Source organism: Papio anubis, chromosome 15 (genome assembly GCF_008728515.1).
Source record: "Papio anubis isolate 15944 chromosome 15, Panubis1.0, whole genome shotgun sequence".
NCBI classification, from domain to species: domain Eukaryota; kingdom Metazoa; phylum Chordata; class Mammalia; order Primates; family Cercopithecidae; genus Papio; species Papio anubis.
The window spans coordinates 54,257,456-54,284,532 of record NC_044990.1 but is presented as its reverse complement, the minus strand read 5'-3'; the positions used below and the strand labels follow the sequence as shown (position 1 = coordinate 54,284,532).

General features: G+C 38.7%; 1 protein-coding gene across 7 annotated transcripts in view; it reads right to left on the bottom strand.

Annotated features, from left to right (window-relative positions):
• Positions 1–4,694: 4,694 nt before the first annotated feature.
• Positions 4,695–27,077, bottom strand: part of LMO7 (LIM domain 7) — a 313,031-nt gene continuing 290,648 nt past the window's right edge. For 3 of the 7 annotated variants that reach the window (XM_017951331.3, XM_017951330.3, XM_021929680.2), the window contains 12 exons: positions 25,878–25,934; positions 23,976–24,001; positions 23,589–23,693; positions 22,881–22,973; positions 22,099–22,454; positions 21,135–21,200; positions 18,522–18,574; positions 14,117–14,330; positions 10,031–10,327; positions 8,019–8,127; positions 6,778–6,880; positions 4,695–5,450 (listed from right to left, as the gene is read on the bottom strand). In XM_017951331.3, coding sequence (XP_017806820.3) covers positions 5,428–5,450; positions 6,778–6,880; positions 8,019–8,127; positions 10,031–10,327; positions 14,117–14,330; positions 18,522–18,574; positions 21,135–21,200; positions 22,099–22,454; positions 22,881–22,973; positions 23,589–23,693; positions 23,976–24,001; positions 25,878–25,934 — 1,502 coding nt within the window. In that variant the 3' untranslated portion in view covers positions 4,695–5,427. Of the gene's footprint in view, positions 5,451–6,777; positions 6,881–8,018; positions 8,128–10,030; positions 10,328–14,116; positions 14,331–18,521; positions 18,575–21,134; positions 21,201–22,098; positions 22,455–22,880; positions 22,974–23,588; positions 23,694–23,975; positions 24,002–25,685; positions 25,728–25,877; positions 25,935–27,077 lie in introns of all 7 variants that reach the window. The other 4 variants (XM_017951317.3, XM_009192025.3, XM_031655907.1 and 1 more) reach the window with 2 other exon arrangements.

The window sequence follows — 27,077 nt, the reverse complement described above, 5'->3', positions numbered from 1 at the left end:
CATTAGGCATGTCTCTCAACTCTAGCAATCAGGCAGTAGTTACCATTCTGTGCCTATGCATTGAAATTCAGAGAGTTTCACCCTTTTTTGGCTAGTTTTCACTCTTACATAAACATTTCAAGTAAAATGCTAAGATTAAATTCTTAAGCAGAACAAATTCAATTTTTCCGCTTTCCTTCCTAAATTTGGCACTGAAGATATTCCATGCCTTCACATAGAGGGTAAAATCACCTTCTCTCCTCCTCTACATTCATGCCAACCCAGAAACATTTGTTTTCTCAGGAACACTGGAAGAAGAAATCATTCTTCTCTCTACTCTGCTCCCTTATTTCTCCCCATAGAGGGAGGAGTGACAAACACTACCCTCTTTGGGAAACACTGAATGTTAGAAGTGGCCACTCATATGTGGCCTGCACCCTCAACTATTCTTTAACCTTGTCATCAAAGCTGCCTGTCCACAGGCCACTTGCAGTCCTCTGTCCTCCATGTGGTTAGCCCACAAGTACAGAGGACAAGGGCCCTTCTCTTCGATGCTCCGTCATTAAGCTCAATCCAAGTGGGAAGTTGTCCAGCAGAAAAGACGCTGGTATTTCCCATCCTTCCCTCCTATAAAAGGTTCTCTATTGGCTCAGCACTGAGGAAAGATGGGTTTAATTACCTACACACATGTAATTCTCAAACGTATCAACTGAATAAATGAACGGCTAAAGAATACACCTGAACCTACTGCCTGTAAGTCAAGGATATGGAGATGTAGGTTTCAGGAATATTTATGACATCCCAAAACAAAGAACTTGGTCAGATCCAATAGCTTATGTCTACAACCCCAGCACTTTGGGAGGATGAGGCAGGAGGACTACATGGGCCCAGGAGTTTGAGGCTGTGGTAAACCATGATCACCTGGGTGACAGAACAAAATGCAATCTCTAAATCAATCAATCAATCACAAAACTAGCTTATGCCTTAATATGGCATCTAGACAGCAATTTTTTATTCAGCTTCTCCATGCTTCCCACAAAGCATAAACACATTAAAAATAAAAAATTCTTAATGCTAAGATTTCAAACTGGCAAACTAAGGCTGGAACCTAGAGGGGATTTCCATCAACTACCACGTAGCTGAACTATGTGTCAAAACTTAAAGAACAAAGCTTGTTTGTAGCTTGAAATCAGACAGATTGGCCCGCCTCTTGGTTAAAAGACCTAGGGTTTGTATCAGAACATTGCAGAGCAGAAATGGCCCCCAGCTGACCAGCTCTGCACCTCTGAGGCAGATAGGGTAGCCTCAACCCCAAAACCTTTATTTCCACAATATTCTGCGGTCCTCAGAAATTATAGGGCAGAGGGAGGAGAAAGATCACATGTGTGTTGAGGTGACATACAACACACTGGGAAGTGCAGCTCTGGCTGCTAGTACATTATAGGGAAGGGTACAGACAGTAAGTGGCCTAGAGATGGCTTTCTATGTTACCCTTCAGCTCATCTCCCTGGGAAAACTAGGCAAAAGCATCAGGTCCATTTACGAGGCACTGAATACTGGGCCAGCTACCACATACATGAGGAGCCCCCAACTGAACCTTTGAGAAGGACAATATCAAACACAAACATGTGTATGATCGGGAGGAAAGCACATTGCAAACTGATTTCCAGTGTCAACTCTCGGGCCTAATTTCTATTGGCTCTCTGGGAAGTATTTGACACAACAGGTCTCTCCCTCCTTAAAATATGGTCTTGACTTGGTTTCCAGGGCACCAGGGTCTTGGTTCTCTCTCCTGCTCACTTTTCTGCATCTCTGATCGCTACTGCTGGAGGGCCTCAGGATTCAGTCCTTGGACATCACCTCCACTCTAGCTACAGTCAGATTCCAGGTGATGTCCCCCCAATTCTCAGCTGAAATTCCATCTACATACTGATAACTCTATATTTACATCCCCAGCCTGGGCTTCTCCCTTGCATAGCCAGCTGCCTACTCAACGCTGCTACTGAAGTATCTGATAGATTGCTCAGCCTCACTATGCTTAAAAACCAAATCTCGGATCACCCTACCCGAATGTGCTTTACCTGTAACCATCTCCATTTCTGAAAAAGGCAATTCCATTTTTCCAGCTCCTCAGGCCAACATTTCAGATTCATTTTTGACTCCGCCCTGTCTTTTGCTTCATCCATTCTATGATCAAATTCTACCAGCTTCACCTTCAGGACACACACACACACTACAATCTTCCCTCTCCTCATTACCTCCCCTACACCCACCCTGTTGAAGTAAATGTCTTTTTCCTGGGTAATTTCAATAGGCTCCAAACTGGTCTCCCTGCTTTTGCCTGTCCTTCTGCAGTCTTGTTCACACAGCAGTCTGTAGCAGTACTTTTTTTTTTTTTTTTTTTTTTTTAGTTAAATCAATATTTACTATTGCTTTATTTGCCAACTTGTTATGCTTTCATTCTCTCTTTTTTTTTTTAATTTTTTTTAAATTTTTAAATTTTTTTATTTTTTATTATTATTATACTTTAAGTTCTAGGGTACATGTGCATAACGTGCAGGTTTGTTACATATGTATGCTTGTGCCATGTTGCTGTGCTGCACCCATCAACTCGTCAGCACCCAACTACTTGTCATTTACATCAGGTATAACTCCCAATGCAATCCCTCCCCTCTCCCCCTCGTCAGTTCGTTTCTCTGCTCAGAACTCTCCAGTGTCTTCTTCTTCCATTCAAAGTAACAGCCCGTGTCCTGCAACGATTGCTGCTCTGTGCCCTCCACTTCCCCATGGCTCCTAAACCCTCCACACTCACTCCACTCAACCACGCTTGCTTCCTGGACACACCAGATACTCTCCGGCGCCAAGACTTGTCACTTGCTGTTCCCTGTGTCTGGAATGCTTTTCCATCAAGTCTCTGTTCCTTCATTTCTTCAGGCTTTGGCCCAAATATCAAAAGGCTGTCCCTGACCACCTGTATAAAAAGCACTGTCAAACTTCCATTTCCAGCACTTGCAACTTTCTTACCCAGTATTTGTTCTTTGTTGCTGTCATCACTCCCTGCATGTTATTTTTTCGTGTATTGTGTTATCACCTCTCTCAATCAGAAAAATAAGACCAGTCAGAGGCAAGACTTTGTATTTCTTCACTGTTCTACCCATGGTGCCGAAAGCAGTGCCTGGAGCATCAAGCATGAATAAAAAAATTTGTTGAAGGGCTGGACTCTTCCCTTGTTCCTAGGTGAAGTAACAAATACCCAGGGGCTTACACAAATGTAGAGTCAGTATCCTAGAAGAAAATAGCTCTGAAAACTGTACTTATAATTTGTACTAACAGAAATGTTATCACTAAGTAAGATAATGTGAGAAATGGGGGAAAAAAAGTCATAAGAAAGCAAGAGCAGATGAAAAGACAAAAGGCTTAGATGAAAAGGAGCAATGGTCAGAAAGGATGTTGGATAAGGAAACTAAAATGATGGCAGAATTAAGGCATCCTCTGGGGACAGTGAAAAACAGAATTAACAGGGCAGATATTGATATCGGTTTCTTCATTCATTTATTCAACCACTGCATATTGAGGGCTGCCTCTGCGTATACGTCAGGCAGAGAACAAGGCAAAAGAAATGTATCTTCATGAACATGCAGTGAGATGGACAAAGCCCATGTGCTGCTTATAGGAGTCGAAGCCAGCAGTGCCTTTCTGGAAACCACTTTGGCAATATATACTATGAGTGTCTTAAGATGCATAATCTCCGAGCAACGATTTTATGTCTATGAAAATAATATAAAGAAAGAGATGATCATAGAGTATCACAGAATTTACATATTTATACATAACCTGCACATATTAAAATGTTTGATCTTAGAAACAACTGAAAAATACACAGTAATGGAATTATCAACTAAATATTACCAAGGCCAAACAATGGAGCGCTATACAACCACGAAAAAAGGTAAAAATAACTTTAAGAACATAGAAAAATTTACAATTCATACTTATAATTATATGCAGAATGAATTCAAAGACAGAGCTCTGGTCTTTGGAATTTGGGATTCAGAATTATATTCTTTATGCTTTGGGGCATTTGACAAGTTATCCTTAAGGAACACATTATTACTTTAACAATAATCAGAGCAAGTACTAAATAAAATTTTTATCTCCCACATTAACATTTCTTATATATTTTAAACCTATTCCAATACAGTTCTCAGTTCCTAGAAATGTCCATTCCACTTACGTTATTATAAAAGATTCCAGTAAGTTTAAATTTTTGCTCAAAGCATGTTAAAGTTTTGTATCCTTGCATTCCCGCTCCAGATTTTTTAAACAAGAGACTACACTTTTTGCTTTATAGATATTCTAAGCTCACTGTTGTCTTCTCCTTTTATCTGGGGGTAGTAAAAGAAAAGATTTTATTCAAATGATCCAACAATTCATTACCCTCACCATACAAATGTATCCAAAAACATAACTTTATCAAAAATAAAGTTCCTTATTAAAATGTTTCAGTAAACACACCCAGACTGTGGCAGAGTCTCGAAGGTATACACTATGTCAAAATTTGTCAAATTATACACTTTAAATATATGCAGTGTATTACATCAGTTATACCTTAGTAAAGCTACTGAATAAAACGTAACATCAAAAAAGGCCACATACTGAAATATGACTAAAAGGCCTGAGGTCAGACACATACACAGAAGAAAAAGACAGCCCACTCCTTAAATGCATCAGCAAGTTTATTTACAAATGCAATTGAACAGAAAGGCTCACCAGTTTCTGGAGAAGACTTCTAGTATACAAACCATGGTTATTTTTCATTAATGAAAATAAGCAGCTTTCTATTGGTAATTACTTAGCAACATTTCTGGTAAAGAAAATAGAGCTCCCTTCATCAAGCAAATAAATGGTACATTAACTGCATTTTTTAAAAATCAGAATACATAGAAGGAAGGATACAGAAAGCACATTTGGGGATAGATTTTAATGAAATTTTCCATATGGTTTTGCATTAATTTAGAATACATTACAATAAACAGAGCAAATGCAATTATGTATTTATATTAACTATTTCAAATAATGTTTAAGAACTTTTTTAAAAAAACAATAAAATACCCTCTTCAAAACACCACTAACTAGAAAGTCAAACTAGATCATTATCTGCCTCAAAAATATTCTTAAGTTCTTATTTTTTCCCTTGTGCTCTCAAGATGCTGAATTCAACAGGTAAATACTGCACTTTTCCCCACACACAATTACCTTATAAATAAACAACAAAAATACTGGTTCTACCAAGACTACAATGCTTCTATGCAATCTAAAGAGGCAAAAAAGTTATTCTTAAAAAAAAAAAAAAGGCAAAAAAGACATACAACACATATTTATAGATCTACACGAGCAGCAACCACCTCTTCTTCTATCTGCAACAGTGCTTTCGTATGGAGGTTTACATCACATGGCGGTTGGCCGTCCAGCTGATCAGGCAAGGAGAGAAGAAAGAAAAGTGCTTAGATTCAGAAACGTGAATATTGCCACCTGGGATACATAGCAGTCATCACTCAGAAAGTGGCCCAGGGAGGTAGAAAGAATAACCTGTCACTCACTCTTAAGATAAAGCTAGGCAAATCTCAGTGTCTCGTCTCTGGAATTCTTTATTTGTAAAAATGGAGTAAAAATGAAAATGAACTGCGCACAATAGAAATAAATTACACTCAACTCTCTATTATTTGTCTTGGAGGAGAGAAAAGGCATGGGCAATTTTAAAATGATGATTCCAGAAATCATTTCTATTTGGCTTTGGAAATCGATGAGAGAGAGAAAAACACACGCACATACACACACCCCCACCAGTACATGCCCAGCCTTGACTTTCTCCAACCTCAGTGCCAGCATCCAGGAAAGGACTGGACAGCTGCAGCAGGAAGGCTCAGAACCCACCGACAGACAAAAGAGAGTTGACTGGGCTTAAACCATTTCCAAAGCACTCTTCACATAGGGGCCATATAAATACCTCAGAGTTCAAAAGCAAATGGTTTTGCTGATACCACTTGTAACACCCTTTCACAATAAGGAAGAAACACACGTTACCAGCATCAAGGTTTAAAATATAAACAGCAGTAAAGGTTGTCTTGCTGTAGCTATACACAACACACACCCTAGTTATGCTAGCCTGCCTTTTATAACACACAAACACATGCTTAGATGCAAAGTAGCATTTGAAGTTTTTTGAAAAACTCTTTTCCAAAAATGACACTGAAACACCATAGTTAATACTTTCCTATTAAAATTATATATTGACATATTATATATTAACATAAAGCACAGACTGACTTACTTTGTATTACATAGAACAATATTTTTTAAAGTTGGTCATATTCTAAATCACATAATCAAAGCCCATTGTTAAATAATAGAAGTAAGTTGATGAGAGACCAATCTTTAGTCAAGAAACAGATTATAGCCTAAATAGAAAATTCACTGAAGTGTTTTGGTTTCTTTGTCTTCTTGAGTCATTAAGGGTCTCTGAGGACCCTGGGAAGATGATACAAGACACCACCCTGACTCTCGGACTCTGTTCCTCTCCATTCCTTGGCCTCACAACCCACTCCTGTGTAGCTGGAACCCTGAGCAGTGGCCCATTCACTATACACACTCTTTGAGGGGAACACACTACAATTCTTGAAACCTGGACTCCTACGGCAGTGAACTTGGAGGGGAGCTGGCTGCAGGTTCAGGGAAATACATGGGAACCCGTGGTCTCCTTAAAAGGCAAGAAATTTTCTCTCTGATTTGCTCTCTTACATTTGAATCTGAGATAGCAGTCGTTGCAGTACAGCTGGTGGTTTCTGATTCTGACTTCAGCTCCCGAGGAAGAGCCTCCGAGGTCACACTCACAGGCAACACACTGGGGAACAAAGAAAAAGAACATCCAAAGTCAGTGAGCTCAAGAAAGCTTGGGGCACTCCTCGGGATGCGGGGGGGGAAATGAGCAGAATGCTACTTCTAAGCTCTTAGATACATTTCAGCAAAGAAAAAAAAAAAAAAGGCTGAAAGATGATTAGTAGATTAAAATCAAGCCCACCAGATAAGATGCTAAAGAATTCATAAAGCCAATACTAAGAGCCGAGATGACCAGTCTAAATACATTCCCCCAAAATAGAAATCATTTGCTGATTGACTTAAAGAAATTTAGTTTTATCCCGCCAGAGGAATGGCAGGTAAGGCCCCCCATGAAAGAACTGGCCAGAGTGAATGAAGGCTGGGCCGTGGCACTCCACCCTGGGGTGGGTCGCTCCCAGTGTCCCTGCTGCACTAGTTTAGCAAGTGTTCCCACACAGCGCCTCACTTCAAGGCTGGATATTTCGATTCTATGTGCCCAAACCCTAATTATCTTGATTCATTCTGCTCTGCCTAGGAACAGCCCAAGCCAGCAATGTACAAGCTTAAACAAGCTGTGGTCTGTGGGCCTCCAGGATCAACAACCGGAATCTTTCTCTGGCCCAATGCAAGCTCAAGAATCAAACAGATATGTCTTTAGAGACAGAGATTACAAAACCAAACAATTAAAGCCTTAGTTCCTTCTTATGTGCAAAAACCTATCAGGTATAAACAGGCTGTGCAATTATAAAAATAGCTACAATGGTAATGGTTTTCCTTACATGTTCTTCCTACTGAAAGCTAGGCTTTCAGACCCTGTGATAATTGCATGTGTCCCTGACCTTAACAACACTAGCAGGTTATTGATATATTTCAAGTATGCCTCTGACAGCATCTTAGAGAAAGCAACTTATGTACTGTAAATTTATAGAATTCTAACAGATTAGAAATAGAAAATGCAAAAATTTTCCAGATTTAAGTTTTAAAACAAGGTTCAAGATTTGAGAACTAGGGGGAAGCAAGCAATTTGTGATTCAAATGCAGCACAGATTGACGAATACAGCACCTAGCTTGTTAGTGGCACATCTACACCCAGCGGCTCAAAGAAGCCATGCGCTCTCCAAGCAAAGCTTTACAGGCCTGCAAGCTGTTTGTCTCAGTCTCACCTTAAAACAATGCAAATGATAACAAAGACCCAGGGACTCGATGATCATGGCGGCTCCTTTGCCCAGAATGTTATTGCAGTAGGAGCATATGCGCTTCCCACTGACTGACCTAGATGCAGAACAAGAATGGAATGGAGGCTTTCACCTGGGCAGCTCAAGATTCTTCTTTAAAAGTCACACTCTGCTATTAACATTGATAATAATTTAAGAAAAGCTCTATACATATATCTGTGGGAGAATAACTTTTTACCAGCCAACGAAAGAATGCCTTGATTATACTCTAACCTTGAACCATCTCCATGGCAGCTCTGAGACCCTTGACACCGATTCACATAAATGAGCCATTTCAGTGTAATTAGTCCATCCTGCAATTTCTGATACTATCCTCCTTTGATCACATCTGTACTCAGCCATAGCTGCCCCTCATCTCATCCACCTACATCTTCTTGCCAGTTAAACCAAAGCACACAATGTGGATCATGTCCTCCTACCCCCTCAGAACACCAAAAGGGTGGCCCCAACTTTCTTCGAGAGGCTTTGCAAGTCCTCTGTGACCTATTTTTCTCAGCCTTAGTTTTCACCCTCTTTCTTGGTCCCCCAGTTTTCTAGTTACAGAGAAATGTCAGTGCTTTCCTGACTGTGCCTCTGGCTTAGAGGATTGTCTCTGCAGGGAAGGAAATGAAAAGTACCTGACGGCTGCCATGGACAGAGGGAAGGAGGATTTCTACTCCACTTTTGTATACAGGTCTTTTCTCCTCTCCCGGTTGGTAACGCGGCACCCGTTCTTCCACGCCTCTGCACCCCCACAGAGTGAGCACAGCGCTTAAGAGGGCACCTCCTAGATCAGGACCTTCTTAGGTCACAAAAGCCCTCAGTCCATCCCTCTGCTCTCCCAGAATGGGTCTCTCAGTCAGTAAACGGGTCCCCCTCCTCTAGCTTCCTCTCATCCTATAGACTGCACCTCCCCACGGTACCCAAATTTACCCTAAATCTTCACCTCCGTTCTCTCAATTCAAACTCATTGATACACACTTTATATCCTGGTACGTGTAAAATTATTTTGGATTTATATAAAACATGTTTTCTTATGAAAGTCTCTTATCTGATAGCTTTAAAAAGTCTCAATATTAATCAATGTGTTTCTACTTTGAAGTATCCCATTTGTGATGGAAAGGAGTACATGCCAACAGCACTCTCTTGGGGTGAGGAGAGCAGCACTGCCCGATGTACTTACATGAGGCATGAAAGATCTGTGGAGAAGCTACCCAGACCTAAAAACCCAAGCAGGGCTGATACCTGAGCTTCACTCCATAAAAAAAAAACAAAAAAAAAAAAAACAAAAAAAAAAAAACAAAAAAAAAAACACCCTATCATAACATATACACTTCCCACACCATATGCCCTAGCAAATTCAGCTGATGTAGCCTGAACAAAATGTGGGCAAACAGAACGCCCAAGCAATGATTTTGGCAATCAAAAACCCCAAAAGCAAGATATATCCGACTTCATATTTTTTTAATCCAGCTAGTTCGAAGTCCCCCAGGTGATGGAGCATGCCCGGAAAAGCACTGTAATGCTCTTCTTTTACACTCAGTTCCTTGAGTTTGTATGACACTGTCATGAAAATAGCTATTTGACAATACTGCTTCCACTCAGAAATTTGAGAAGCATTTGTGAGCTGCTGTATGTTTTCATGATTCCACACCGAGAAGTATTCAGGCACGTCTTACATCCAAGACACTGACCACAAGCACAGGCAAATGAGACGGTGGCAACAAGTAGACACCTTCAGTCTCCAGTGGCTTCACAAGACATCCAGAAATGCTCTTAGAGTTGCATGGAAAGGTATTAAGCAAGCCTTCATTGATTTCATACTAGAATACCAAATCTGACACCTTTGAAAGGGCTTCTTTTTCTTTTTCATTGGAAAACTTGGACAGGATTTGGGGGATATTTTAATGAAAAAATACCCAAGAGACTAAGAGAAGAAAGAGAAATGGCAAGGGCCTCACCTGTTGCGCAGCTGAGAGCCTGACTGTGAAGTTGAAGGGGAATGGCTTCTCGGGGTGGGGGACTGTGTGGTGGCCACACCTGTGGTGGAGGTCTTCACAGGGCCGGCTGAAGGCGGGGGCACGCTGGAGGAGGGGTTCCGCATGTAGGCGCGGTTTGATGTGGACACCAGCTGAGGTGGTGGGCGACTAAAGTCTTGCACGGAGGAAGAGGCATAGAATCCTGTGGGCTGATTGAGCCAAGGGGGCTGTCTCCAAGAATTGGACCGAGGGGAGTCCAGGTTATCTAAAGATTCGCCTCTGAAACACAAAAAAGACTCGTCCAAATAATGTGATATGTTCAACTAGAAATCTGTTTAATTCATCATTCCATTCATTAAAAATCCATTTTATATATTTTGTATGTGGGTATTATCTCAGTATTCTAGTTACATATACAGATGTTCCTTGATGTATGATGATGGGGTTATGTCTCAATAAACCCATCATAAGTTGAAAATATTGTTAAGTCAAAAATGCTTTTATTTCACCTAAACCACCATACGTCGTAACTAAGCCTAATCCACCTCAGTCATGCTTAGAACACTTACCTTAGCCTACAGTTGGGCAAAATCAAGGAACACAAAGCCCATTTTACAATAAAGTATCAAGTATACAATTTACTGAATATCATACTGGAAGTAAACAACACACTGGTCATACGGGTACTCAAGGTATAGTTTCTACAAACGCTTATCACTTTCACATCATTGTAAAGTCAAAAATCTTAAGTCAAACCACTGAAAGTTGAGGACCACCTGTAAAATTACCTTTAACAAGTAAAACTGATTTTCATCATCAGTGGCATCAGGTTTCATAGTCAATCAACCTTCTTTTTTAAAATCTGTTTTCTTTCCAACTTTTATTTTAGGTTTAGGGGATACACGTGCAGGTTTGTTACGTGGGTCAATTGAGTGTCATGGTGGTTTGGTGTACAGATTATTTTATCACCCAGGTAATATGCGGACTACCAGAGAGGTGGTTTTTCAATCCTCAACCTCCCACCCTCCACTCTCAAGTTGGCCCTGGTGTCTACTGTTTCCTTCATTGTGTCCATATGTACTCAATGTTTAGCTCCCACTTTCAAGTGAGAACACCTTTGTTTATTTTTATTTACTTGGGGCTCAGGTAAAAGAATAAATACCAACCACCAAAGAAAGAAATATAATAAGAAAAATATTTTTAAAATAAGAGCTAATATTCTACTAAGTCTAAGAAGATTGACACCCTTTAAATCTTCAACAGTTTAGACAGCAAATATAAAGTCTTTTAAAAATTCAAAGAAATACATTATTTAAGAGCTTAAATATGACAAGCATTAGATTAGATACTTTCACAAAAATATTAACATTATTGAATCTTCATGACACTAAGAATTTTTTTAATCTCATAGAAGTGAGCTTGTCATAGGAAGAGCCAGTTGGTGGTGGAACTGGCTTTCAAACCCAAGTTCTCTAAAACAACCCAGATCATGCCTCCTGTGAAGATCTCATTTACGTAGCACCTGAACCCCTAAATTTAGCAGCTGTTTAATGTCCACATTATAAAAGCATTTATCAGTCACTTCCCTTAAAGTACATATGCTTTTAAAATCAGATTTAGCTCCCAAATGGATTTAAATACAACTTTTGCAAAATCTCTCTTAAAATTCGTGTACTAACATTAGTACTACCTACAAAAATGAACTCAAAATTATGAGAATTCGTCTACCTGGTCAAATTTAATTTTATTGCTTTCAAAACTTTTTCTTATCCCAAGCTTGAAATTTTTCTTTTAAATTTTAACATTATAAAAATGATACATTATCATAAGGAGAAAGACTGAAGCTGCAGAGAAACACATCTGAGGGAGAAGAAAAGTCCTTCCTCTCCTGACTCACCTGCCCTAACCCGCAGAGGTAACCACCATTAAATGTGTGTTGTTCCAGACCTTTTCTCACATATGCAAGCACATATTTACATACACATATAAATTTACATATGTAAGTATAGATGTGTCTATATACATATGTAATGTGTTTGTGTTTAACAGTCTTAAACAAATGGATTATTCCACAACAGTTTTCAGTAACTTCATTTCCATTTATTATGTATTATCTTAGAACTATCGTCATTCTGCTCATATGATAGACTGTACTTCAGTGGCCTCCAGTGAACCATACCTTTTGGTATCCACGCCCTTGTGTAGTCTCCTCCCACTGACTCTGGGGTTAGTTACATGACTAATTTGGCCAATGGGGCATCAGCAAACATGATGCACATGGCAGCTTGATAAGCACTTGCTTATTAGGCATTGCCTTGGTGCGAGCTTTTCCTCTTTGAATCCAGGTCCCATGCCATGGGATAGCCAAAAAAACTGTGTGGAGAGGCCTACATGCAGAACACAGGCCCCTCAACTAGTAGCTCTGGCCAAGCTCTCAATGAAGCCTCTACAGCTACAGGGACAGCAAGTTACAGTCTACTGCCAAGATAGACACAGTTCACGAGCTGAGACTATTTTTCACATTTTTGAAGAGTCTTTAAAAAAAAAAAAAAGAATATGCGACAGAAATCTATGTGACCTGCAAACCCTAAATTATTTACTATCTGGTCTTTATACATAAAGACTTACCAGTCCCTGCTGTAAACGACTACAGCTGCTCAAGTGTCCCAGCCAATATCATGCAAATAACTGCCCAGTCAATCGTCAGGACTGTGAGAGATTATGAGTTATTGTCTTAGCTCACTAAATTTGGAGGTGGCGTATTATGTAGCAACACTTTTCTTTCATTCTTCAATAGTCATGCAGTGTTCCATCTTATCAGTATGCCACTGTTTATCGAATAACTACTGAATATCTCCTTACTAGCAGACACTGTGGTTTTCTTTTGCCATTAATGAATAATGTGTAAGTGTACATCCTTGAATATATCTTCGCATATTTATCCAAATATATCCAGAAGATAGAGTGCTAGAAACTACATTGCTCAGAGGGTCAGATATATAAACTTTTGCTTAATACATACTGAAAACCTGTCCAACCAAGTGGAAAGAAGAATTCCTATTTCCATATACAATTGTCAATACTAAATTTAATCAATTTTAACTCTTTACAAATCCAGTGAACAAAAGAGATACATTATTGTTTTAGGACTACTGTTGATCTTTTACGTTTATTGGCTTTGTGTTTCTTTTTCCCATGACCTGTTCTTGTTCATATCCCTTTGTCTATTTATTTTATTTATTTATTTATTTTTTTGAGACAGAGTCTCTTGCTCCATCATCCAGGCTGGAGTACAGTGGCGTGATCTCACGGGTTCCAGTGATTCTCCTGCCTCAGCCTCCCAGGTAGCTGGGATTACAGGCACACATCTATTTTTTTATAGAGTTGGTAGGGATAATTTTCTGATTTTTACAAAGTTATTAATATAGCTCTTTCTCTGTGATACGTTACAAATAAATTCCCCAGTCTGTTTGTCAGCTAAGAAAATACTGAATCAGAGCAGCTGCATTCATTTACCCAAGATACATCTTTTAAAATGTTCCTGCACTCATTTCCAATTAATATCTATATCTTTATCTCCTTAAAGTTATAAAAATTAGGTTTATCATTTTGTGAAGCCAATTATCATGATTCCAATCTAATCATTATCTCATTAGAAATATAAAAATATGAAACTTCTGTTTGTTGAAGTTCAGCAGCCAAGAAAGTTCTAAGAGCAGTGTGCGTTATTTAAGCATCTGAACCTCCCTTCAGAACGCCCCGTCCAGATTTCCATCCTACTAACCATGTGATTCTGTCAGTGTCTTTCCTGCTTGAGCCAAAGTTTCCTCATATTAAAAAAAAAAAAAAAAAGAAAACACTGGAATTATTATCCCTACCTCAATATGTTTTCCTCAGATTAGATGAGGTCGTGTAAACTGAGCAACTGGCTGTCTAACACACAATAGTGCCCCAGAGCATTTACTCTACGTTCCTTTCATCTCTTCTGCCCAAAGCACCAGCATGTCTACAAATTAAATATCTGCCTCACAGTAAAGACAAGAAAACAACTCCTAAGATGTCTCGCACCTTCTCATGATCCCAGGAAGACTAACAGGCTCTTTGTTGACACTGGCACTGCGCTGTCGGATCCAGCTGTTGTCATTGTGAAGGGGTGTTCTCTTCCTCATTTCCTGAAGGATTTGCTGCCTCTCCAACTCTGCTCCTGATGGTACTTGCTCTTTCTTGGAACTCCTCTGTGAAGAGGTCGTGTTCCCAATTCGGTCTAAATATTTATTGCTTCCTAAATTAAAACAAGTCAAAGGCTTTGGGATTAGCACATTTTAAAAGTGACAGTGATGACTGACATCACTAATGATCAGGGGAATGCAAATCAAAACCATAATGTGATACCACCTCACTCCTGCAAGAATGGCCATAATCAACAACTCAAAAAATAATAGACAATGGTGTGAATGCAGTGAAAAGGGAGCACTCCTAAACTGCTGGTAGGAATGTAAACTAGTACAACCACTATGGAAAATAGTGTGTAGCTTCCTTAAAGAACTATAAGTAGATCTACCATTTGATCCAGCAATCCCACTACTAGGTATCCACCCAGGAGGAAAAGATGTCATTATACAAAAAAGATACTTGCTCACCCATGTTTATAGCAGCACAATTCGCAACGCAAAAATGTGGAACCAACTCAAATGCCCATCAATCAATGACTGGATAAAGGGAATGTTATATATATATAATAATGTATGTGTGTGTGTATATATACACACACACATATATATACACATATATATGGCATATACACGCACACACATATATATATGACATGGAATACTACTCAGCCATAAAAAGGAATGAATTAATGGCATTTGCAGCAAGCTGGATGAGATTGGAGACAATTATTCTAGGTGAAGTAACTCAGGAATGGAAAACCAAACGTCATATGTTCTCACTTATAAGTGGGAGCTAGGCTACGGGGATGCAAAAGCATAAAAATGACACAATGGGCCAGATGTGGTGGCTCACGCCTGAAATCCCAGCACTTTGGGAGGCCGAGGCAGGTGGATCACAAGGTCGGGAGATCGAGACCATCCTGGCTAACACGGTGAAACCCCGTCTCTATTAAAAATACAGAAAATTAGCCGGGCATAGTGGCAGGCGCCTGTAGTCCCAGCTACTCGGGAGGCTGAGGCAGGAGAATGGTGTGAACCCGGGAGGCAGAACTTGCAGTGAGCCGAGTTCGCACCACTGCACTCCAGCCTGAGCGACAAAGTGAGACTCTGCCTCAAAAAAAATAAATAAAAAATAAAAATAACACAATGGATTTTGTGGACTCAGTGGGAAAGGGTTGGAAGGGGGTGAGGGATAAAAGACTACAAATTCAGCTCAGTGTATACTTCTCGAGAGATGGGTGTACCAAAATCTCACAAATCACCACTAAAGAACTTACTCATGTAACCAAATACCACCTGTTCCCCCAAAAACCTATGGAAATAAAAAATTTTTTAAATAAAATATACAAATACAAAATGAGAGAGAGAGAGAGATGGAGTTGATGTAACAAAAAAATAAAGTGTATCTGAAATTGCAGCCTCGATAAATAAATAAATAATTTTAAAGTGACGGGATAAACCGCCATGGCAGCGCAGCTTAAAATGTGGCTTTGCTACATATGTATACTTGTGCCATGTTGGTCTGCTGCACCCATCAACTCGTCATTTACATCAGGTATAACTCCCAATGCAATCCCTCCCCCCTCCCCCCTCCCCATGCACATGTACCCTACAACTTAAAGTATAATAATAATAAATAAATTTAAAAAAAAATTAATAAATAAAAATAAAGCTCTAAAAAAAAAAAAAAGAAAAAAATATTTCAAAAAAACAAAAAAAAAAAAAAAAAAAAAAAAAAAAAATGTGGCTTTGCGCACGTGTGCTAACATTGTCAATTCTCAATGAGGGTACTTCATGAGAACATAAAGTAACTGCCTCCTGTTCCAGAAAGTCCAGTTCCACAGTCAGAGCCACACCAGAGAACGCACTTGGGAAAACGAAAAAGGCTGTCCAAAAAGGCAACAATCAGTACTGGTTTCAGTATTACTCAGTTCTACAAAGTGCTCATCTAGAAATAGTTTTTCTTCCACTCATCCGTTCCTAAATTAAATCAATCAAGAACATGCTCAAACGTTTGCTGTAACAACTCTAAAAGGAAATGGAGTTTTCTTCTCTCAAAAAATGTATACTCCCCTGGGGAGAGAGGACATAAATGCACATATCTCTGGCTAACATGACCCGAGTGTGCACGGTATAAGTTACAACCAAAATTGTAAGAATATGAGCACATTCAATCATCGAAATGGCTTTTGTGAACAGGAAAAATACTCAAGCAATTCAAATAATCATCTATAAATGTTATTAGACTTGCTTCTACTCTAAGAAACTGACAGAACTATAATTCGAATGTTGAATTTATTCGTGACAAGTAAGTCAGGTTTTATCCTAAGGACTTTGTCTCTTGGATTTGGCGATTAGTTTCTGATTGGGGTAAAACACCCACAACTTTGACATATCATTCCCACCTTAATCTGGATTCGGAAATCTCATCTAAGGATTTATTTTCTTTCTTTCTCCACATTTATTGCTACTGCCATTCTTTCAAAATGTATTGTTTGTCTATGCCTTGGTTCATCTTCCAGTAAGCAATGAGCAAGACCAAAGGTTTCTCATACAACTATATTTACATTTGTGTACATACAAAGCTTATCAATTGGGTCAGACTTTAAATAAATGTTGCTTTTTTTTTTTTTTTTTCTTTTTTGACAGAGTCTGCTCTGTCGCCCAGGCTGGAGTGCAGTGGCATGATCTAGGCTCACTGCAACCTCCGCCTCCCGGGTTCAAACAATTCTCCTGCCTCAGCCTCCTGAGTAGTTAGGACTACAGGCATGTGCCACCACGCATGGCTAATTTTTGCATTTTTAGTAGAGTCAGGGTTTCACCATGTTGGTCAGGCTGGCTGGGATTACAGACGTGAGCCACTGTGCCTGGCCTCTTTTTAAAGTGTTGTTTTGGTATAAGCAAGTTTTTAAATCAAATATTTAATAACTTCCACTGCCTGCTATCCCAGAGCTTGCAATGAGTTAATGAAGGGGGAAAACACACATACAAAGTAATCCAATTAATGACACAAGCCACAAATATTAACAAGATTATTCTGGAGATTCAGTTTTGGTTACTGAAAGGTCTTGTGTTTACGTTCAGGAGAGAGAATATAATCACTGCAGGTTAAAAATATTTCATGGAATACCGAAGTACTTAAACTATAATTTTAATGGTGGCTAAAGGCAAGTTCAGGGGAGAAGAAATGGAAAATACAAATAGGGAAAGGTAAGACCCGAGGAACCAGATCAGAAAGTATGTGATAAATTGGGAACTGAGAAAGATGATAATGTGGTTATAGTTAAAGATCCCTTAAGGGAAAAGTAGCAAAATTGGCTGGAAAGTTAAAACTAGAACCAGATAACGAAGGTCCTAACTGCTCAAAGAAAGGGATAATCATAGAACTGTGAATTCCAATAAAAACTGTAAGTTCTATAAGCTTTAACCAGAGGTCACAAACTAGCTGCCACCAGGCTATTTGGCCTGTAGATAGGTTGGTTTGCTCACAGGGTATTTTAGTTTTTTAAAAAGATCTCTTGTCAGCACATAAAAGAAAACACATGAAAACAATTTTTTTTTTTTTGTACTTTTCTGTTACAACAGGAAGAGTAGGCAATCAGAGGCTTGCCTTCTCCAGCATGGCAATGATAGGCTGGAGCTGGGCAGTGGCTATCCACCTTGATAGGCATGTTGACCTCAGCCCCACCTGGACCTTCATTCATTCATGTAGATGACCAGCCACCTGCTTACACAAATCCTGATATGCAAACCCTGCTTAAAATGGTAATTACCACTTAGGGTTTTTTTTCATAATGACATAATTTCTGCTATATGCATTCTTCAGAAACATATTTTATAATACTAACAATGTCAAGTCCAAATTGTTTTTGCATAATTAGTGAAGTCATAATTTTTGATTTTTGACATTTTGGCATTTACATGCATAAATCAAATTAGTATACAATTTTTAAGTCCTCCAGTATTTCGTAGAAATCTTTTCTGTACTATTTCTTTAGCTGCAAAATAAAATCTACTATACACAGCTGCATCAGCATCGCTTTGCAAAATTCCCACATATTTCATTAGCAATTTAAAAACCATTTCAATCTCCCAGTATTTTTTCACTATAATATAAAGCCAAAAATAAACACAAGATAGTTGTTTTGCTGTTTTTATATACAGAGGTTAAAATACTAAGTATTTTAATTAAATAGTCTTGATGAATCTGAAATATCTTGACCTTAAAAATACTTCTGCTAACATGATAGCACAAATAAGCAACTGTGAAGAAGGAGTTTGGGGGGAAAAATCGCATTTACCATTTTTATTTGTGGAGTAATCATCCAGTTCAGTAGTAGATCTGGATTTATTCCTAAAACACAGAACACAATATATTAAATATGTCTCATTAATAACCTCTTTTATATTTATGAAGTAAAAACACCAAAGATATTGCTTTTTAAAGCAGTTGATTTATTTTGTATGTCTGCTGAGAGCAATTAGTTTTAAACCAAGAAATTTTTCATCTTTCACGAACTCACAGAAAACCTTGACATCCCTAAAAAAGAGAAGAGTGAAATGCTGGAAATAGATACAAACACGTGACAGTACTTCTCCAGTTTGTATGATGATGAAGACTATAATTTATTGATCAATTGTTGTCAACATTCGTCCTGGTCCAGATCTCAATCTTACCAGGCTTACAAAGCATCTGCCATCAGATCACCTACAGTCAGTCCGTCCCACCTCCTCCACACTGCCCACGGTTATAATGTCAACTTCTTGGGCATTAGGGTGCCACTGACTACTGTGGAACATTAATTTGCCAAATGCCATCTTAGTGTTCCAAAGAGGTACTAAAGCATACAGCACAGTCAACTTCTGGAAACGCCTTAACTTTGTACCAATAAAACTTAGGTGTATAAACCAACACATGCTAATCTCATTCCCATTCTGCTAGACACACTGAACTTTGAAAATAATAGTGGTAGCTGGGCATGGTGGCTTGCTCCTGTAATCCCAGCACTTTGGGAGGCCGAGACAGGCGAATCACTTGAGGTTAGGAGTTTGAAGCCAGCCTGGCCAACATGGTGAAACCTCATCTCTACAAAAATACAAAAACTAGCTGGACATGGTGGCGTGCGCCTGTAGTCTCAGTTACTTGGGAGGCTGAAGTGGGAGAATCACTTGAACCCAGGAGACAGAGATTGCATTGAGCTGAGATTGCGTGACTGCACTCCAGCCTGTGTGACAACGTGAGACTCAGACTCAAAAAAAAAAAAAAAAGAAACGAAAAAGAGAATAGCAGTAATAATAATGTATAATATACATTATAAAATAAGATGTATTATTACACTTATGTACATATATGTACATATTACATAGGTATAAATCCAATAATCTATAATACATAATGTATCATAAGTGGTAGACAGCTGCACTTGTGAATAATTTCACTTGTATCTACATAGAAGAAAACATTTATTACCGGATGTCTAGCCACACTCCTCGATGCCTCTAGGGCATGCTTTATCTGGACTGCCTGCAGGTATTCATATTTTTCCAGCTTCCTTAAGTTTCCTTTCTCTGCATTTTAGTTATTTTCCCCAAGGTCATGAGCTATATAAATAAAGCTTTTGTAAATATGTAAGTAAATCCATAACTTTTAAAAGGAGATAAACACTTTAATGATTTACAGTTACCCAGAGAGATTATAAATAAGGTCATCTATCACCAGATTTTCCTTTAGCTTATTGTCAGCCCATTACTACCTGCTTGTCCCTTTCCTTTTCTCCTTCTATTCTGAGCCCTGTTCAGTTATCCTGGCTGCTTGTAGATACAAGTCTTTCCTTATATCTAATTAATAAGACAAAAGGAGACATTTCAGCTCTGAAAACACAAGGTAATGGCCCTCCCCTCGATATTGGTTTGACAGACTGTTTAGAAGCCCTCAGTGATTTCAAAACTGCAAAACATTTTAAAAATTACTTTAAAACATTAAAACAATATTTTAGGAAATTTTAAGATACATATAACTTTCCAGATATCTTGAATTTTATCTTCATTCCCCAAAACTGACCAGTAGTTCTAACCAAACTGCCTAAGAGAAAGGTCACTATTCCCATTTCAGATGTCCCTTTTGGGAGTAATGTTAAGCCATTATTCATAACCTTTTTAAAATGAAGATTACGTTGGATTACAGAAAATGGACACAGTTCTTTCCCAGCCATGCCCATTCCCCTTGCAATGTGACTCCTGCCATAAAGAAGCAGTGTTCTTCTCTTCTCCATGATCTGTGACTGTATGGAGTAATGTTAAGCCATTATTCACAACCTTTGTAAAATGAAGATTACGCTGGATTACAGAAAATTGACATAGTTCTTTCCCAGCCGTGTCCGTTCCCCTTGCAGTGTGATTCCTGCCATAAAGAGGCAGTGTTCTTCTCTCCTCCATGACCTGTGACTGTGACTTTAGACAACTTACACCTCAAGATGCCTTGCAGATTTCCTCTTTTTAATTCCCTTTCCCCGTCTCACCACCATGTACACATAAGACCTCCCTGGCTGGGTGGACGTTGAAAGATATATGACCCAGTTGTTCTCACTGCCCCAGCTGACCCCAGCCAACCCCCAAAAGCAGAGCTACCTAGTTAATAGGTAGCAGATATATGAGCGAGCCCAGTCAACTAAAAGGCTGCCCAATTGAGATCAGCCTAAAATGCTGACCCATAAAATCATAAGCTAATTCATTAAGTTCACGAGTAGTTGTTACACAGCAAAAGCTAACTGATACAAAGATCAACCAGCAATTCCTCTTTATATCCCACAAATGACAAAGGGCTAAAGTAGTTCTACAAATCATCGATGCAAGCCCTGGAATATTATATGAAGCCAATGATCATCAATTAAATTACAATAATATGCTCTACATACCTGTCATTAGGAAGAAAACCTGAAGATGCTTCTTCTCTCTTTGGTATATCATAGGAATCAACAGGCCTAAAAGATAGAAAACTGTTTTGTAGTCAAAATATTAGACTTTAAGCCCTTCCCTGAGTTTAAGAAAAGGGTATCAAAATAATGTCATTCTAGCCTCTTTATGCAAATGGTCTTTGGGTTAAAAACTAAACATACAAAGGTATTTCAATGAATAACCACAGAAAATATATCCCCTATTGCCAACAGACATTCGCAAGCCATTCATTCACTCGTTCATTCTACAAATACATATTAAGTGCCCACCATATTCCAGTACCACTCCAAGAATGGGCTACAGAAGTACACAAAACAAACTTACTGACTTTATAGCACTTACATCTTACTGCAGCAGGCAGGCCAACAGATAAACAAATAAATGCATAATATAAAATAAGTTAAGAGTACACAGAGAAGGACTGAGAAGGGGCCTGTATTTTAAATCGAGTATTCTAGAAAGTCCAAGGAGGTGATGTGTGAGCAGAGACTAGAAGAAAATGAGAACACAAGACACACAAACATTCAATGACTTCTCCAAGCAGACGGACTAGAAAATACACAAGTCCTTGGGTATTTTCAAGGAAGAAACAGGAGGCCAGTGTGGCTGGAATAGAGTGGGTAAGGGGAAGAGTGGAGGTACTACAAGGTAATGTAGCTCATGGCAGCCTTCTAGGCCTTGGCAAGGATGCTGGATGGGGTTCTGATGTGACAGGAATTGACTTGGAGGGTTCTGGGTGGGGAAGCAAGATGACATGGCAGGGTTTATGATTTAAAGGTTCTCTTTGGTGGCTTGTATTCACTTGTGTGGAGAATGGGTGGTAGGAAACAGGAAGAGCAAGGGGGTGCCTTTGAAGTGGGGAATGGATACAGCTGAGCCAAGCTACTCTAACAGCCTCTGTGCCCTCTGGCTGTGGGGACAAACCTCCTGTACTGGTATATTCTGACTGACGTTTCCCGCTCTATCTCTGCCTGGTGCTTCTGCTCCTCCGCAGGGCGCTTCTGCTCCTCAGTCTCAGCCTGAAGCCGCTTCTGCTCTTGCTCTTCCTGAAGCTCTTGCTCCCGTTTCCTCTCTCTCTCAATAACAAGCTGATCCTGCGGCTTCTTTCCTTGGTCCTCATGAACAACTTCCTCTTGTGGCTGTCTCCTGTCCTCTTCTCCTGCTCGGGTTCCTTCCCTGTCTGAAGACTTGGACCCTTCACTCCAGGTAGCTTCCCAGGTGGCAAGAGAGGGCTCCCGTGTGGTCACAGACATGCTGTTTGAGCTTAGGACCATCAGTTCCTAGGTGACCAGTGAAAAAAGAAATCCATCTAAATTTGTTTATTTCTGTAATTTCATATAGACACATAGATATTCAGTTTTAGATGCTACTAACTATAGTTGGCCCAGGACTCCACTCAAAAAAACATGTTAAGAGTTCTACCACTAAAAAAGCTACACATGAGTGACTGAGATGTAACTTAGAAGAGGAAGATGCACTGAAGTTCCATTAACATAATTTGTTAATGATGTACTACAAAAACTAGGAGAAAGGCTGAAACATCCAAGCAAAATTCTAACAAATCAGAGCTCATTGTATTTTTCAAAGAGCTACATAGGTGAACATATGGTCAAAGGTGGAGAAAAATGAAGTGTCTCCTGCTTCTCAGCTAATCTCACCAACAAGGTAAAGAGAAGAAAAACTATACAGGCATGTTCTAACACTACCTCATCCAAGTACTTGGAATTCTCTCTCTCTGCCTCCTGTTTGGCCCTTTGCCACTCTTCCCTCAGTTTCTCCTGCTCACGTTGATATTTTTCCTGTAAGAAAATATGACACACATTAATCCAATAGATTAACTCTTCACATTAGGAATCTTCTTTATTAACACTTCTATGATCTCTAAACCTTCAACCTCAAACCTTTAAAGACCATGATTTTATTTTCACAAGCCAATCAGATTTTAGTCCCTATAGTAGAAAAGAGCATATATTGAATTAAAAATGTGGATGCTGGGGTAAAAATGTAGACACTGAGAATTAAACCCCCATCCACCCTTTACCATGGCTGTAATTCATTAAAGACTCTAGCAAACTGTAAGGGGGTGCTGAATTACTCTGCAATGGACCTAGCAACAGTTTATGGGAACCAAGTCATCACAAAGTCCTTGCACTTCACACCTGCTAAGTGAGTGCCCTTCATACTCTACAAAAACACACAAGGGGGTTAATAAGTAATGATTTTTAAAAGATGACTCTGGAAATCTTCAAAATGGAAAAGTAATTGTTTTATGGAAAATATACTACAGACAAAAATATTTGTTGTTGTGAAACTGTTGAGTTTAAAATTAGTTTCTCAATACTGGTTGACCCAGACTGGAGAAAAAGCCGTGAAATCCAACCTAGTTCCTACCCGTCCACGTGAGCCAGAGCTACCTGCAGTAGGCGGTCCTGCTCCTTCTGCCACCTCTCCTGCCGCTTCCGCTCCTCCTCTTGATCCCACACCCAGCGACTCGGGGCACTGATGGTTGGAACTGGAAGCTAACCAGTTATCAGAGAAGAGATGCAAATAGAGAACATAACTTCATTAAGTCATCTACTGAACCACTTTTGCACACATAAATTATTCATATCACAGTTTGCTTAAACTGTACCAAGGGAGAGCTGGCTTGGCTCTGAATTTTAAAATAAGTTTTTCAACTTGGAAGGATAACTCTCTGATAAATTCTTATGCAACCTAAAATCATGGTAAGCACGCTACTGTGTACTAATTCAGTCCCACCAAGTTCGCCTTATTCAAAATGACAAATGAATGCTACTTACATCAGGAACCACCGAATCAGAGCTTCCTGTGTTGCAGCACATGGGCAAGGAAGAAAAATATACAATATAAGTCTTCATTTCTATGAAATAATTCCTTTCAGAAACTTCTATCATTAGCTGTCTCTATGCCAGTATACTAAGTGACAATGTTTTTTTAAACAATAGTCAGTAAATCCTTTTTTCTCCAGGTGTAACAGTTCCATCTGTTACTCATGTTTCAAATTCAAAGTTAATAAAAGGAAGATATAGATGCCAAAATAAACCCTAGCTGTAGGTATTAGAGTAGGATCAATGGATAGTTCTGAAGAAACCTCAGAGTTCTTTTACTAATAAATTGGACAGCATCTCATAGTTTTGCCTAACAGGCCAAAAAAAAAAAAAGGAATTTCAAATGTTACATCTACCAAATCCCAATTTTTTACTTGCCACTACTCAATTACAACATGACAGCTCCAAGTCACATTTTTCAAGTCTTCTTACTAATGAGCCACTTTCATAAGCAAGTCACCGCAACAAACATGTTCAAGAAACATTTCCTTTTTCTACTCCTATTATTTGAAACACACGTATTCAAACTTCATATGTAAACTTATGGGTACGGTCTTATTCTTTTTATTCTTAGGGGATCTACATAAGTATACCTTTACATAGAACAATGATTATTTAAAAAGTAAAACTTCAGAAAACACACTCTCATACAGTACTTTTAAACGTTCTTAAAACCTCAGCTGTCAAATTATTCACATACAATTTTTTACAGAAAATTGCTTTGAAACCTAGAAAAATATTCTTCCCTACAATAGCCTGTTGAAGAAAAATGGGAGAAAATCAGAACAGAGAAGGAAAAGGAATTGCTTTATTTTAGCCAGTTTTAGGAAGGAGTATCATTCTGTTTCAATTAAATAGCCATAGAAAAAATAGGAATTTTATTTTAAAATATAAATCAAAAACACTAAGGATACTGACACAAATAGACTTGCATGGTTGGTAAGGTATTTCTGTTCATGGTCAAAAACAGACCTTCATCCAAAGGAAAGACATTAGGTGATTAACACAAAATACACAAACCCAGTAAGCACTGTGTTATAAGGCACATTTGCAAACATGTTAATAATCTTAAAAGTAAGAAACAGTAACATTTTAGATGGCAACAGCACAATATCCTTTGACCACCGCATCTCAAATGTTGACTATTACTTTTAAGTTCTTAGTAGCAAAACAGAGCTTGAACAGCATTCATGTGACAGAGCATTAGGCAAAGGTGGCACAGGAGCAAATGTCACATGCACAGCACATTGTGAGGCCCTGCCCAAGTACACCAACACGGAGAATCTCAAAATGCACGTTTTCAGATGCAACCAAAATGTATTTACTTTGAATTTACTTCAAAGTCAACAGAGCAGTCAAATCAACACTCCAAAGCCACCATACCATAGCAAAAATAACTCTTCTTTATTAAGAGTGTTTTCCACAACCAAAAACAAGTCAGAGTTTTTAAAAACTTGGCCAATTGCATGTTGGTGTAATCTAACATTATGCAATTTGTAGGAAGCAGTAAGGCTTAAATAAAATTCCTCATTTCTTACTGTTACCCAGTGGAAACAAGTGTGTGTTTAAGAGCATCTACCCACCCCCTTTTTTTTTACAAAGTTAAAAAAAAAAAGTAAAACCTTTATAGAGGTATACAAAGGACACACAGAGACCCATTACCACAGAGGTAGACCCATGAACTGTAAGAAAAGCCTGATGACCCTAGGGAAAGAATGGAAATGGGTTATGTTGCTTGGTCATAATGACAGACAAATTGAAGAGGCTCAGTGCCCAGCACCACAGACCGTGAGGAAGAGTGGAGAGGGAGAACAATTCCATGAAAGTGCATGAATTGTTAGCTTTGTGGTTTACCTTGTTCAAAAAATTGTGATCGCCTTTTTAAGTTTTTCAAAGAAATGGATTCAGATGCTAGTTGAAAAAAAAATAAACACTATGTCATTCATTTTTATTTCTCACCACTGGTAAATCAAACGATACTTGATATAGCTTTCCAATCTGTGCAATATTATTTTAAAAGATCACAAAACTGATAGCCGTAGAAAATACAGATTATCTCAAGGCACAGGGACACACAATTTTAGTAGCCTACACTACATTCAAATTAGTAGAAGGAACAAATATTTTTATTAATAAACTTTAGCATATAGCATCAGAGTTTCACAGCTATGAAAAGCCAAGTATCATCTTCCATGCTAGATCACGCTGTTTTAGGGAAAAGGAAATTAATATTTTTTTGCTTTGGTTAAACAATCCATAATCTTGTCTACTACATGGAAAACTGTCTATAACAAACAGTTTTCACAATACTTATGAGTAAGAAGTTAAAAGTAATGGGGAAGAAAACAAAAAAAAATGATACCCAAAGAAAGATCAAAGAAAACCAAACACTAAAGTTACAACCATCTTCTAACTAGAATTTTTTGACCTAGTTTTCAAGATCTGGTAGCTACTAATATTAAGTAAAGCAAATAGAGTTCTACCAAGAAAACAAAAGGAAAACATTCTGACTTCTCCCACAGATCTGTCACAAGACTATGGCATAAAATCTACATATGATTATTACTTGATACTAGTTAGTGCTCACTTATCTAAACAAAACCTTCCAATGACAGGGCCCATGTATAGTTCCCAAGTCATAGAAGAGCTAGATGTCTGATCAGCTATCTCACCTGATTCACTGCAGAATAGGACCTGGTGCTTTACATGTAACATCATGGAGAAAAATAAGCAAAGTGTGCTTTAAAAACTCTTTTGATAAAGAATGCAACTGAAAACAAAATATAGTCACTTCTATCTATCAGAAATGAAATACAAAGTTAAATAATTGATAAGGAAAGCGAAACTTATATATTTAGGTTGGCTTTAAGATAATGTATTATACACAGTCAAATGTAGAGTTAAAGCCACCAAAGCACTGTGAAAACCCAGTCCCATTCTTGGCAGTCTAGGTTCACGGTAGAAGAAGTCTCATCTTCTTTGGGTTTCTTCCCCTGCCTACATGACCGGATCTATTCTTATTTTTCTGTGCCCAAGGAATAGCACACGATGTAT